We start from the raw sequence: 12,780 nt of genomic DNA, 5'->3' as shown, positions 1-12,780 counted from the left end.
ACAAAATACTTCGACAAGTTGTTTATGTAAAAATGTTAAAAATGTGAAATAAATACTACACAAGTATAGTTCAGGAAGTTATTGTATTGCTAGATATTACTGCACTATTGGAGCTAGAAACATAAGCATTTCGCTGCACCTGTGATAATATCTGCAGAACTTTATACGTGACCAATAAACTTTGATTTGAAAGCCGGTCTGCCTTAACCAACAAGCACTGAGTTCAATCAAAATACTAACAAAGTTACAAAATATCCAGTTAACCACAAGTCATTCCTGTGGCAGCAGGACTTTTGGACCATTTCTAATTTTATTTGTCACATGTTTCATAAACAACAGGTGTAGACTAATACTGAAATGCTTACTTCCCAACAATGCAGAGAGAGAAAAATAAATAATTGAAAAATAATAATGAGGAATAAATGCATAAGTGACATTACACTTGTGCTGTGGATGCATTTAGAAAGTCAATTTGTTTTAAATTCTCCACTGTCTAACTGCCTGCAATGTCAAGAAAACGTTGTTGGTACATTTCCACCTGTTCACTCCTCATCCCATGGGAATTTTATGTTTGTTCCGTTCATTTCCTCTTTTAGAACAGCTGTGAATTTGAAATCCTGCTCAGGACTGAAATGATTTTTCCAGTCTCCAGCAACCCCTGAAAGAGCAAGGTGAATGTGCTTTAATTGAACAGTGAAATATATGGGAGCAAAAAATGGTTGCAGTAGCGCATGATGACAGAACATTATACTACTAGCCGCATTCTAGGTTCCTATCCCGCTGCAGGGAGTGATTACCCCCTATCTTGCCAGTTTCCATTACCTTTTCTAAGGAAGGTGGACTTGCTGCTATCCATGATCTCCTGTGGCACCAGGGAGTAGTTTGACATTGCATTTAACTTCATGTTGCTGAAACAGCAGTGGTTGGCTACACGATCCAGAGTTTCTTCACTTAGGTCCCGACCAAGGAACCGTGAGAGGCGTTCCAGCACTCCCCGCAGGTCCTTCAGGAGAGAAACAGACATATGTAAGCAGTTTGGCCTGGGGTTAGCCTAGTTTATTATCAGTCTGGTCACGCAGGGTTGAGGCGGTTTGCATTGATTGGTGTTTTACCTTGATCATTTCTTCATAGGTAATGTATAGGATTCTGTCTCCCAGATCTGAATTTCGCCAGCTTTTCACATGGTCTGTCCACTTCCCAAACAACACTGTGTAGATAAACAAATGTTAATTACAATCAAATCCACTTACGCTCTTCTTTAGTATGGGCATAAAAAGGTCCCTCACATTTATTTATATATCCTAGCATTTTTCACCTTGCCCAGAGAGAAACTTATTTAGAAACTCATCAAAAGTCCCAGGGTCATCCAGGAAACTGGCCATCTTGTGGAAGTGAAATGATGACACCATAACATCTTTTGGGTTCCGGGTAACATAGATGATCTAAATGAAAGCAAATAAAGTCTTAAATATGAGTTCCATAGACAAACTTTCAAGAGCCCAGTGTGATAGCGAAATTATAAGTTAATTAGGCACATTTTTCCAATTGTTTTATTCATTTGCAATGCTGAAGTCAGTCCATTAAACATACTGCAAGAGTCTCTTCAGTTGTTACTGTCTAGTAGTTGCTCTCAGTTCCTGGATCAGGGCCCTACCTTGGCTTTGGAGGGGAAGAAGGAGGGGGGCATGAGATGGTAGGGCATATGAGAGACCATTGCCCGTGGTGAGGGCAGACGGTCCAGAACTAGGGCTGCTCGTGTCTCCTCCAGCCAGGGAACCCGGTCCCAGTTGGGAATAGTTTGCACTGGAGTAAGGTCTCCTCCATTTAGGACTAAAGGTACAATCTCTTGCATCCATGTGGTGCCTGGGAAACATTACCTTAATTAGTTATTGTAAGTAAGTCCTATTATAGTAATAAAAAACACACATTACATATTCTCATTCGTCTGACAAGTTTTTGGGATGTAAAAATGTCCAACTGCAATGCCTGGGAGACTAAACTGCGTTGGTGTAAACTACTTAAATAGTACTTTTTTACTTAAGTCGTTTTATAGGGGAATCTGTACTTTACTATTTATATTTTTTACAACTTTTACTTCACTACATTCCTAAAGAAAGTATTGTACTTTTTACTTTATACATTTTCTCCGACAGCCAAAAATACTACATTTTGAATGCAGCAGTGCAGGAACATTTTGAAATTCATGCCCTTATCAAGAGAACACGTATCATTCCTACTGCCTCTGGGCTGGCTGACTCACTGAACAAAAATGCATCTTTTGTAGATAACGTCTGAGTGTTTGAGTGTGCCCTTGGCTATCCATACATTTTTAAAAACAATAAAAGCGGTCTGCTTTGGTTAATATAAGGAATTTGAAATTATTAACTTTTCCTTTCGATACTTAAGTATATTTTAGAAATTAGATTTACTTTTGATACTTAAGTATATTTAAAACCAAATACATTTAGACTTTTACTCAAGTAACGTTAGTATTGTACGAGGTGACTTTCACTTTTATTTTAGTAACTTTCTATTAAGGTATCTACTTTTACTCAAGTTTGCCAATTTGGTACTTTTCCACCACTACTAAACTTTAAATGACATGAAGCCATACTAACGTTAGAGTACAGTATGTTCTTACCAGACTTTGGGTAAGTCACTGTGAAAATATCTTCATCTTCAACTTTAATTTCCTCCGCGTATTTAAAACTTTCAAACGAGTGAGTTTCTTTCGGGCACAAAAGACCGTGATAAACGATATAATTTCCATCATTCGCCATACTTAAACACAATTTACAGAGTTAAAGTAAAGTATGCTAATTTTCGGTGAAAAACAATGTCTGCGAGTCAGTAAAGTGGGAGGGAAGTGCATTCCTTTTGTGCAATTTGTGCGCAGATGCCAAAACATTCTAACAATTCACTCAGCCGATAGCAGCATTATTCATTGACAATAATACACTAATAATAAGTAATTCATAATAATTAAAATAATTGCTCATACTAATAATACAATAATACAAATGTTGAATAGATAGATTTGGACCCATCCCAAGATGCAGTTACAACACCAAAATTGGTTAATATTATGTAATGTATGAAAATTATGTCAAGTTGTTGATCCCTGGATTTGAAGAAGCTGCCTCAAAGTTGGCAGATCACACTGAGATATGTAAATCTGTTGCATACATTACCTGATTTGGGGTAAGTAATGGCAAACACATCGCTGTCCTGAACTTTGAAATCATTGGCATATTTCAGACTCTCCTCATTGTGAACCACAGTTGGTAACAAAATTCCTTGGTGAAGAAAGTACCTGTCTGATGCCATGGAACACACTCAGGTATAGCCTGCAGTAAAGTTCTGCCAGTTCAGCCCTGACCTAGAGGCATATGTTTAAGTATCAATGCAAATGTGAGAGAGGAAAGAATCCCTCCCCCTCTTGTAGCTCTTTCTTGCAATGGGGTCTTTGTCAAGGGCAGAATCACCCAGAGAAGGGCTTGAGATGGGATGGATGGCCCCTGCAGGAGCAGTAAACCCAATACAAGAAAGGAAGGAGTGTTTGTAAACCTTGTCACTGTCTCAATTTATTCCCCACAGCGAAAGGGTATGCAAACAATGAGACATCCCACATTATGTTGCAACCATTACAAATAGGTCTACGTGGCCAATAAATAACAAGGAGAAGCACAGCTCTCCATAATATTTTAAATACCTTTATTGCTATGGGATGATCAGTTGAACAGCTTAAAGTGTGATATGTTTCGCCATGGCCTTCTTCCTTGTTGCAGGAGGAGCTATCATTTGTCTGTCCAGAAGACTGAGTTCACCTCACTCCTGTTCCTTCACTTCCTTGCTTTCACTGAGATATGGTAACATTTTGCACAATAATGTTATTATGCATGAACTGAACGGCTCTTGTATTGTGATGTACTGCACATTTGATGCAGCCAGGCCTAACTGAAACTGACTAGCAGATACTGTAGGTCAGTCATTCTGACAAGGACTCACTCAATGGAGCCTTTGTCCAGGGCAGAACTGTAAGATTGCCAGAGAGAGGGCCTGAGAGATAGGATATGGCCCTGTGTTTGCCATCCTGTAATTTAGGCTACAGTTATACAAGCAGCCCATTTCTGATAATTTCCACTCATAGGCCTTTTGACCAATCAGATCAGTTCTGAAAAAGATCTGATCCCTAGAGCTTAAATATGGCACAGTTAAGATGCCACATACCAAGACATTCAAATCTGTTGCATGAACTTCCTTGTAAAAAATAAAATATATGTAATGGCTTCCTCTTCCCATACATTTACAGGATTGACCAAGTGCCTCTTGGCACAGACTAGACAACAGGTGTCTACACAGACTGGTCAACCAACAGGTTTCTACACAGACTAAACTGGTCAACAGGTTTCTACACAGACTAGACTGGTCAACAGGTTTCTACACAGACTAAACTGGTCAACAGGTGTCTACACAGACTAGACTGGTCAACAGGTTTCTATACAAACTAGACTGGTAAACAGGTTTCTACACAGACTAGACTGGTCAACATGTTTCTGTACAGACTAGACTGGTAAACAGGTTTCTACACAGACTAGACTGGTCATGAAGTTTCTATAGACTAGACTGGTTAACAGGATTATATACAGCCTAGACTGGTCAACAGGATTATATACAGACTAGACTGGTCAACAGGATTATATACAGACTAGACTGGTCAACAGGATTATATACAGACTAGACTGGTCAACAGGTTTTTACAGACTAAACTGGTCAACATGTTTCTATACAAACAAGACTGGTCAACAGGTTTCTATAAAGACTAGACAACAGGTGTCTACACAGACTAGACTGGTCAACCAACAGGTTTCTATACAGACTAGACAACAGGTGTCTACACAGACTGGTCAACCAACAGGTTTCTACACAGACTAGACTGGTCATTAAGTTTCTATACAGACTAGGCTGGTTAACAGGATTATATACAGACTACACTGGTCAACAGGATTATATACAGACTAGACTGGTCAACAGGTTTTTACAGACTAAACTGGTCAACAGGTTTCCATAAAGACTGGTCAACAGGCGTCTACACAGACTAGACTGGTCAATACATTTCTATGCAGACACCATGTTTCTATACAGACTAGACTGGTCAACAGGTTTTTACACAGACTAAACTGGTCAACAGGATTATATACAGACTAAACTGGTCAACAGGTTTACACAGACTAAACTGGTCAACAGGTTTACACAGACTAAACTGGTCAACAGGTTTCCATAAAGACTGGTCAACAAGCGTCTACACAGCCTAGACTGGTCAACAGGATTATATACAGACTAGACTGGTCAACAGGTTTACACAGACTCTCTACACCACACATAAAGCACTCATACTAGGAGCCCGAACTACACCTCAATGTTGAGTACAAATTTGACTTCTATCTCCTGCCTTTTGTAAATATCCATACAAAATCAAATTAAAACATTGTCTATCGTATGTAATAAGCACACTGTGCGCAATCAAAAGTAGCATATTAAGTCATTTATTGGCCATCCATTCACACCTCACTAAGTTTCCATAGAGTAGGATAACCCACTGCTACCATGTTTTATGTAATCTTACGACAACATAAGTACGCCATTATGCTGCTTCAGTCATGTGACAAGTGCACCAACATTTGTATTTCATCATGTTGAATGAGATAAAGATAATCTCTTTCATATCTGCAGTAATGCAGGTGAGCACACAGAGTAACAACAGTATTGTACCATCAGCTTAGATGTCAAAGTAGTTTAGTAACTGTACTACAATGCTTAAGAGGCATCCACTTTCATCCACTTGTTATAAATACTCAATCTACCATACTAATTCAGCACAATAATAAATCATACATAAAAAAGTAGTATCATAACATTAAAAAAAGTCAAATCATGAATGCTCACATTCCTGCCCTCTTTCTGAGCGATACAAAATTAATCTTTACAGGCAAAGTCTGGTTGAAAGGCCCTGTGTGTGTTAAAGACCCTCTTTGTTTGGGGTCGCAGCCAGTCTCAGTTACTGTGCACCAGTGTGACGAAGAGGAAGAGAGAACAGAGGGAGATGGATCCAGTGAGCACCGCCTTCACCAGGAGGGCTGTCCAGCTCCCCAGCAGGAACACATGGACAAACAACCTGAGAGAAGTTAAGAGGACAGAGGAGAAAATGAGTAGATGTGTAGCTATGTTTGATACCAATATGTCAATTGTTGACTACTATGTAACTGACTGTTGCTAACATCATATAATCACGATGGATTATGACATGAACTTGGAGGCGTTATGGTTTTCAGTACCATTTCAATAATGTATTGTTTCTTTTGAAAAATAGGGGTTGGTCATCCAGACCATTACACAACTGTAGCTATCAGTGTTTATAATGACCTCCAGCGGTGTACAGAAAAACTTCAGTTCCCTCCCCAGAACAGATGAGCACTATGAGCTGAAAACCAGCTGTGTGAGTATGACCATTTCTACAGTATGCAGTTCCACAGGTCCCTTCCCTGGGTACGTTGAAGTACGTGATACTCACTCCATGAGGAAGGCCTTGTATACACACAGCCCTAGCAGTACAGTCACAGGCAGACGGAAGCTCTTCGGGAGGTCGTACCGCGTGAACATCCACACCACTGCTGCCATGGCGATATAGTGCACCTGAATTAGAATGCGACACCGAATTTCCTTAACTGTACATCTTCTAAGCCCTCCGCAGGAAATGTAATGTTGATGAGTATTCATTATCTAAGTATTTATTGGAAGTCAAAATAAATTGCTATTTGATTCAGCAGTATAAGTGTCAGTGCAAGGGGAATTACCAGGCTGATGTTGGAGTCGAAGCTCATCTGTATGTACTTCCAGTCAAACTCAATGCCTCTGGCACCCACCCATAGAGGTATACACCTGGATGACAGGGCAAGAGGATTAAATACAAGAGACAGCATTGCAAATAAACATAATGGCAAATATACTAGTGAGTTTGGGTAGTGAATGACTAATCTACACATAAATTAATGTGAATCGGGAATGCACCCAAAGAGATTGAAAGAGAAACAGCAGGTAGACAGAGAAAGATAGAGAAAGAGAATGTACCTTGACATAATGAGCTCTGCTGTGGACCATCCCATCGCTGCCACCATGATCTTGTACTCTCCCTTCCCTGCGTTCCTGGACATGACCAGATGCAGGCCCAGAAGGTCTGCTAGGTCCACCGTGGCCTTCATAAACTCACCAACAAAGTCATACACACCAGCTCCTCCCTCCCATGTGGGGAAGAAAGTGGCTAGAAATAGCATCTGGAACAGAGACATTGTTCATTTTATTTTCACATCACAGGATAGGTGCAGTGAAATGTCTTGTTTTACAGCAGGGGTGTCAAACTCAAATACCCAGTGGGCCAAAATGTAAAACCTGAACAAAGTCACGGGCCAACATTGAACAAATTAACCTTTTAATATGGACCCAAACAAGTTTTGCTTTAAAATTGAATATGGAACAAGCATCGCTTATTACCATACAATATATAATTTAATAGTGGAGACATGCAAAATCGAATTTCAAATGAAAAAACACATCAATGGCATTCATTTATTAAATAAATAAAATTTAAATAAAAATTGTATGCCTCTTTTCTATTTGCAGCCTTCTGATTTAAATACCAAAATAAACTTTTTCCACTGGCTAATAATTTTACAAATAAAATGATAATAAATCAATCAACCATTCAAGCCCATGCCTTGGAGCAAGAAAAAGTGCATAAAGAAAACGTTAATTATTGCACACTGGTCTAATCTGATGTGCCCAAGCCAGATACCTGGCATCTCTTCTTGGATGCTAGTTCATCAATGTCTGGGCTCAAGCTCTGAGCTGAAGAAATCCTCAGTATCGAGCGAAGATGTTCATCAGTCAGACGTCTCCTGTGAGTTGTTTTGGTCATCTTCATCGAGGAGAAAAGTTGCTCGCATAGATAAGTGCTGCCGAACATGGAGAGCATCTGAGCAGCTTGGGTGCGGAGCTGAGGCATTGTGTCAGGGATGAACTGTGGAAACTGTGCGGCGCCCACAGCATCATACTTTGACTTCAGCGTGTCGTTGCACTGGAGTTCAATCAGCTCCATTTGGATGTTGGTTGGTGCATTTTCCACATCAACTGCGAAGGGATTACTAAGCAGTTCAAACTTGCATTTCTGGCCATCGAAGTCGGCAAATCGCCGGCGAGAACACTGAGTTTTTCAGCAAACTGTGCGCATGGGAACACGGCGGTAGAGATCTGCGCTTTTATGGATTGGCAGCAGGGAAAATGGCAAGGGTTTCCTTGCAGCATCTGATTCTCCCACAGGCACAGTTTAGTTTAGAAGGCCCTCACTGCAGCGTGCATGTCTGTGATGATGCGCCCCCGCCCCTGAAGCTGCAGGTTCATCGCATCGAGATGGCTCGAGATGTCACAGAGAAAGGCCAGCTCACACAGGAACTTTTGCTCCCGGAGCTCTGCTGTATCCTTCCCTTTGGTTTCCAGGAATTGACATATTTCCTCACGCAGCTCGAAACATCTGTTCAGTACTTTTCCTCTGCTTAGCCATCTCACCTCTGTGTGATACGGCACGTCTGCGTATTCCGAACCACACTCCTCCAGAAAAGATTTAAACTGGCGGTGATTTAGACCTTTGGCTCTTATAAAGTTAACTACCTGTGTTACTGTGGTCATAACATGTTCCATCTTTAGGGCTTTGGCACACAGTGCTTCCTGATGTATGATGCAGTGGTAAACAGTTAGCTCACCTGCACAGTTCTCTTCCCGCATCTTCTCCCGAACCATGCCCACCAGTCCACTCTTTTTACCGCACATCGCTGGCGCACCAACTGTCGTTAATCCAACGAGTTTATCCCACGGCAGCTTTATTTCAGTTACACATTTGGAAACCTCCTCAAAGATTTCCTTTCCTGTGGTTGTGCCATGCATTGATTTGAATCCTAATAGCTCCTCTGTAACACACAGATTTGAGTCCACTCCACGGATGAAGACTGACAGCTGAGCAGTATCAGATGCGTCGCAGCTCTCATCCACAGCGAGGGAGAACGCAACAAAATCTTTTCCCTTTTCCATCAGCTGGTCATACAGATTGGTGGCAAGATCACATGTGCGATCAGCTACTGTGTTCCTGCTCAGGCTCACGTTTGAAAATGCTTGTTTTTTCTCTGGACATACGAGGTCACAAACCTTCATCATGCACTTTTTCATGAACTCTCCCTCATTAAAGGGCCGGGCTGATTTTGCGATCTCTGCTGCCACTATATAACTATCCTTTACAGCAGCCTCGCTTTGTGATGTGGCTTTTTTAAACATATTCTGTTGTAAAACCAAACTTCTTTTTATCTCCTCTACCTTCTGGCTCCTTTGAGTCATGTCCAGGTCCTTGTATTTGTCATGGTGTTTCGTTTCATAGTGTCGTCTAATGTTGTACTCCTTACTTACAGCCACGTTGACTCCACAAACAAGACAAACAGGTTTGTCTTTTACATATGTAAACAGATATTCTGCCTCCCACTTGTTCAGAAAGCTCCTGTTTTCTGCCTTTCTTTTCGCCATTTTTGGGAAGGGTTAGCTCGCTGACAGTTGTAGCGTCTATGTTGCTATGACTACTGTCACAGAGGAGAGAGCGTTTCTGGGTCCTGTCCTGATTGGCGCGCGAAAACAGCAGAGCATTATGGGATTCGTAGTATTAGTGGTGAATGCGCTGTATAATACCGGCGGGCCAGCTCTAGTAGTAATTTGGTATTGTCTCGTGGGCCAAATATAATTACCCCGCGGGCCAAATTTGGCCCACGGGCCAGAGTTTGACACCCATGTTTTACAGGGTCAGCCATGGTATTACAGCGCCCCTGTAGCAAATTAGGGTTAACTGGCTTACTCAAGGGCACATTTTCACCTTGTCGGCTCGAGTATTCAAATCAGCGACCTTTTGGTTACTGAACACTAGGCTACCTGCCGCCTTAGTAGGATACATATTAACTAGTAATAACTAACAACTAGTAGGCTACATTAGTAATCAAGCAGTTTTTAGTCTGCATCCCAATGTGATCGATCATCAGTTCCTTTGACAGAATGATGATACTTTTATTGCTTTTCAGAAAACAGACAGTTTGGACAGTCAATGCTCACCTTGCATAGCTGCACAAATAGGTAGGTAGCTCCTGCTTGAACACACCTCCAGAATGCATTGTATTCTGATCTATAATATGGATAGAGAAAGACACATCTGTACACTAGAATGGTTTGAACATGGTTGCCTAGAGTGGCAGGAGGATTGACTGACCTCTCAATCTGCTGACATTTCCATGTAGATTACATTTCACTCTCATATATATATATATTTTTTTTTACTTTGCAAGTGAGTTAAGAACACATTCTTATTTCCAATGACAGCCTACCCCGGACGACGCTGGCCCAATTGTGCGCCGCCCTATGGGTCATCCAATCACGGCCAGATATGATACAGCCTGGATTCGAAACAGGGACTATAGTGACACCTCTTGCACTGAGATGCCGTGCCTTCGACTGCTGCGCCACTCGGGACCCCAATAAGGGTGACTAGCTAGTGAACAGATCATACAAAAATACATGTTCAGTAGCTAAATGTACGGGGTCAACTAACAAATTAATCTAATGCAGTAGGTATAGTATGAGAGGTGCTGATATTTACAGTCCACTGCACTTGTAGGTGATAAAGTAGGGGAAATAAGCCAAGGCAAAGCAATTCCCGAAATGAAATAGCGTCATATTGCCAGGGAGTCCAACACTGGCGAATTCTCCAACGAGTCTGAAGGAATGAAGACATGATAGCTATTAGCTAGCAACAATTATTGACACAATATTAGCTAGCTAACGTTAGTTATTTAAGATTTATGAAGCATTGGAGCAGATAATCTGAAAGCAACGTTACTTGCTAGCGTCCTCTCTTCCTGCACACTCAAATGGCTGATTATGCGCAAGGCCTAACATATTTATTCCACTCGTATTATAAATGTAAATCTGTTTGATAAATTAACTGCATTTAAATAACACGCGTCTAAATGAAGATCAGCACGAATCATTCAGAACTACCTGTATTTACTCAGGTTGACAGAGGGATTATTGAGATGCGAATGCTGGTTTGCTAACTCGTTGGAAGAAGGACGGAAACTAGTTTTCCACTAGTTACCACAGCCACAATGTACAAATTGGCTGGATCGTAGAAAATTCCTAAAATAAAAAAATCGTTTTGGTATTAATTTAGGGTTAGGCATACGAGTAGTAGTGTGGATTGAGTAAGGTTCCAAGTCAGATTTTAAGAAGATAAATTGTAGAAATAGGCGGAATTAATAACTCTGTGGCTGTGGTAACTAGTGACAACTCGGAAACGACCAAAGTCCTACCTTTAAATGATTCCGCTATCCCTTGATGTCTCCGATCCTATCGCTCCGCTTGTTTTTGCTAGCGTTTTAGGACAAGTACTCAAAAGAGGGTCTTTTAAAGCAAATGGACGGAACGACAGAACGGAGTCACCATGGTTAACCGTAATAATTGCAGAGCAGGACTTCGGCAGTTTCTGCAAAGATTGTTTGGTATGAAAATGTTTAAAAACTCGGTGGTTTTTGTTGTTTATGCAATGTGTAAATAGTTCCTGCATCGTCGTTGACATGACAAATACAACTAATGACAATTTATAAGTTTAAGGATATTTGCAGCACTATAGCTAGCCTGGACATCCGCTAGTAGGCGCTATTCGCCACTAACAAAGGACGTTAGCAACAATAGCGCCATCTGGCGGCAGCAGGGCTACACTATATGTAGTAGTCCAACGTCATTGAGTTAAAGGCCCAGGTGCAGTCAAACACGTGATTGTTTGAAAAATATTTCCAAACTATGAGCTTGGAATAGTACTCTGAAAACTGTCAAATTATGATAATGACCTTTTAGTGTAAGAGCTGTTTGAAAAGACAGCCTGAAATGTCAACTTCTTTTGGTGGGATGAAGTTTTGGTCAGCTCTTGCTAAGAAACACTTTGTTTTAAATTAAAATGGTCAAAAAGAAACAATCACAGTAAGGTACTTAATTTTTACCCAGAAATTATTTGATATTGAGAGATGACTACATTGGACCTTCAGTACTCTAGGCTAGTCTTAATTGATATTATTTTTTTAAATGTACAACCATGCTATAATGACATTCCAAAATAATGGGTGTTGTGGTTTTTCATGTGAACAGTGTTGAATGCAGAAAAACGTACCACCAGTCATTTGGTTTACCTTATTGTGCAACAATATTTGCCACTAGATGTCTCCTGCGATTCCCGTCAGGGCAGGATAAAATAAATTGCAATAGTGGACTTCCAGATAGCTTTCAGAATGCATATGTCGATGGAGAGTTGACACTTGACTGAGAAACTGTCAGTTCCATAGCCTGACACCCAATAAATTATGGCAGAAAACCTGTCTGAGAAGTCATCCAGTGCAATGTGCACAATCAGATTGGCAAATTCAATATCAATCATGTTTGACTTCCGGTCCTAGGTACCAACATGGTATGCAGACTTTTGTTCCAGCATAGTATTAAAACTGTGGCCTGGCTAAAGCATCAGTTATTAAAACTTAAGTTTTAGGGAATAACATTTGTTTCAATATAATTTTTACCAACCTGTGATGTTCAAATAATGCAAATGTGCATCAAATTAAGTCTAATCCTGTCAGTAATGTTACAAACACATTA

General features: G+C 40.6%; 2 protein-coding genes across 6 annotated transcripts; both read right to left on the bottom strand.

Moving 5' to 3' along the window:
* Positions 1-273: 273 nt before the first annotated feature.
* Positions 274-3,394, bottom strand: sult2st3 (sulfotransferase family 2, cytosolic sulfotransferase 3). 2 transcript variants are annotated; one of them, XM_046315034.1, is made up of 6 exons: positions 3,192-3,394; positions 1,655-1,863; positions 1,316-1,442; positions 1,113-1,207; positions 823-1,003; positions 274-658 (listed from the first exon to the last, which is right to left on the bottom strand). In XM_046315034.1, the coding sequence occupies exons 1-6, from the start codon at positions 3,325-3,327 to the stop codon at positions 543-545; spliced, it is 864 nt and encodes a 287-aa protein (XP_046170990.1). In that variant the 5' UTR covers positions 3,328-3,394; the 3' UTR covers positions 274-542. The 2 variants fall into 2 exon arrangements, with proteins under 2 accessions (XP_046170990.1, XP_046170989.1); XM_046315033.1 differs by lacking the exon at positions 3,192-3,394 and adding an exon at positions 2,642-2,880.
* Positions 3,395-5,530: 2,136 nt separating this feature from the next.
* On the bottom strand, positions 5,531-11,468 carry LOC124006332 (transmembrane protein 147-like). 4 transcript variants are annotated; one of them, XM_046316295.1, is made up of 8 exons: positions 10,976-11,120; positions 10,736-10,852; positions 10,464-10,627; positions 10,195-10,264; positions 7,129-7,331; positions 6,855-6,939; positions 6,572-6,693; positions 5,531-6,175 (listed from the first exon to the last, which is right to left on the bottom strand). In XM_046316295.1, the coding sequence occupies exons 5-8, from the start codon at positions 7,329-7,331 to the stop codon at positions 6,055-6,057; spliced, it is 531 nt and encodes a 176-aa protein (XP_046172251.1). In that variant the 5' UTR covers positions 10,195-10,264; positions 10,464-10,627; positions 10,736-10,852; positions 10,976-11,120; the 3' UTR covers positions 5,531-6,054. The 4 variants fall into 4 exon arrangements, with proteins under 4 accessions (XP_046172251.1, XP_046172250.1, XP_046172249.1 ...); XM_046316294.1 differs by lacking the exons at positions 10,464-10,627; positions 10,976-11,120 and adding an exon at positions 11,448-11,468; XM_046316293.1 differs by lacking the exons at positions 10,464-10,627; positions 10,976-11,120 and adding an exon at positions 11,137-11,323.
* Between the last annotated feature and the right edge of the window lie 1,312 nt (positions 11,469-12,780).

This window comes from Oncorhynchus gorbuscha, linkage group LG19 (genome assembly GCF_021184085.1).
Source record: "Oncorhynchus gorbuscha isolate QuinsamMale2020 ecotype Even-year linkage group LG19, OgorEven_v1.0, whole genome shotgun sequence".
NCBI classification, from domain to species: domain Eukaryota; kingdom Metazoa; phylum Chordata; class Actinopteri; order Salmoniformes; family Salmonidae; genus Oncorhynchus; species Oncorhynchus gorbuscha.
The sequence above is the reverse complement of the archived record's forward strand: the minus strand, read 5'-3'. Positions and strand labels throughout refer to the sequence as shown.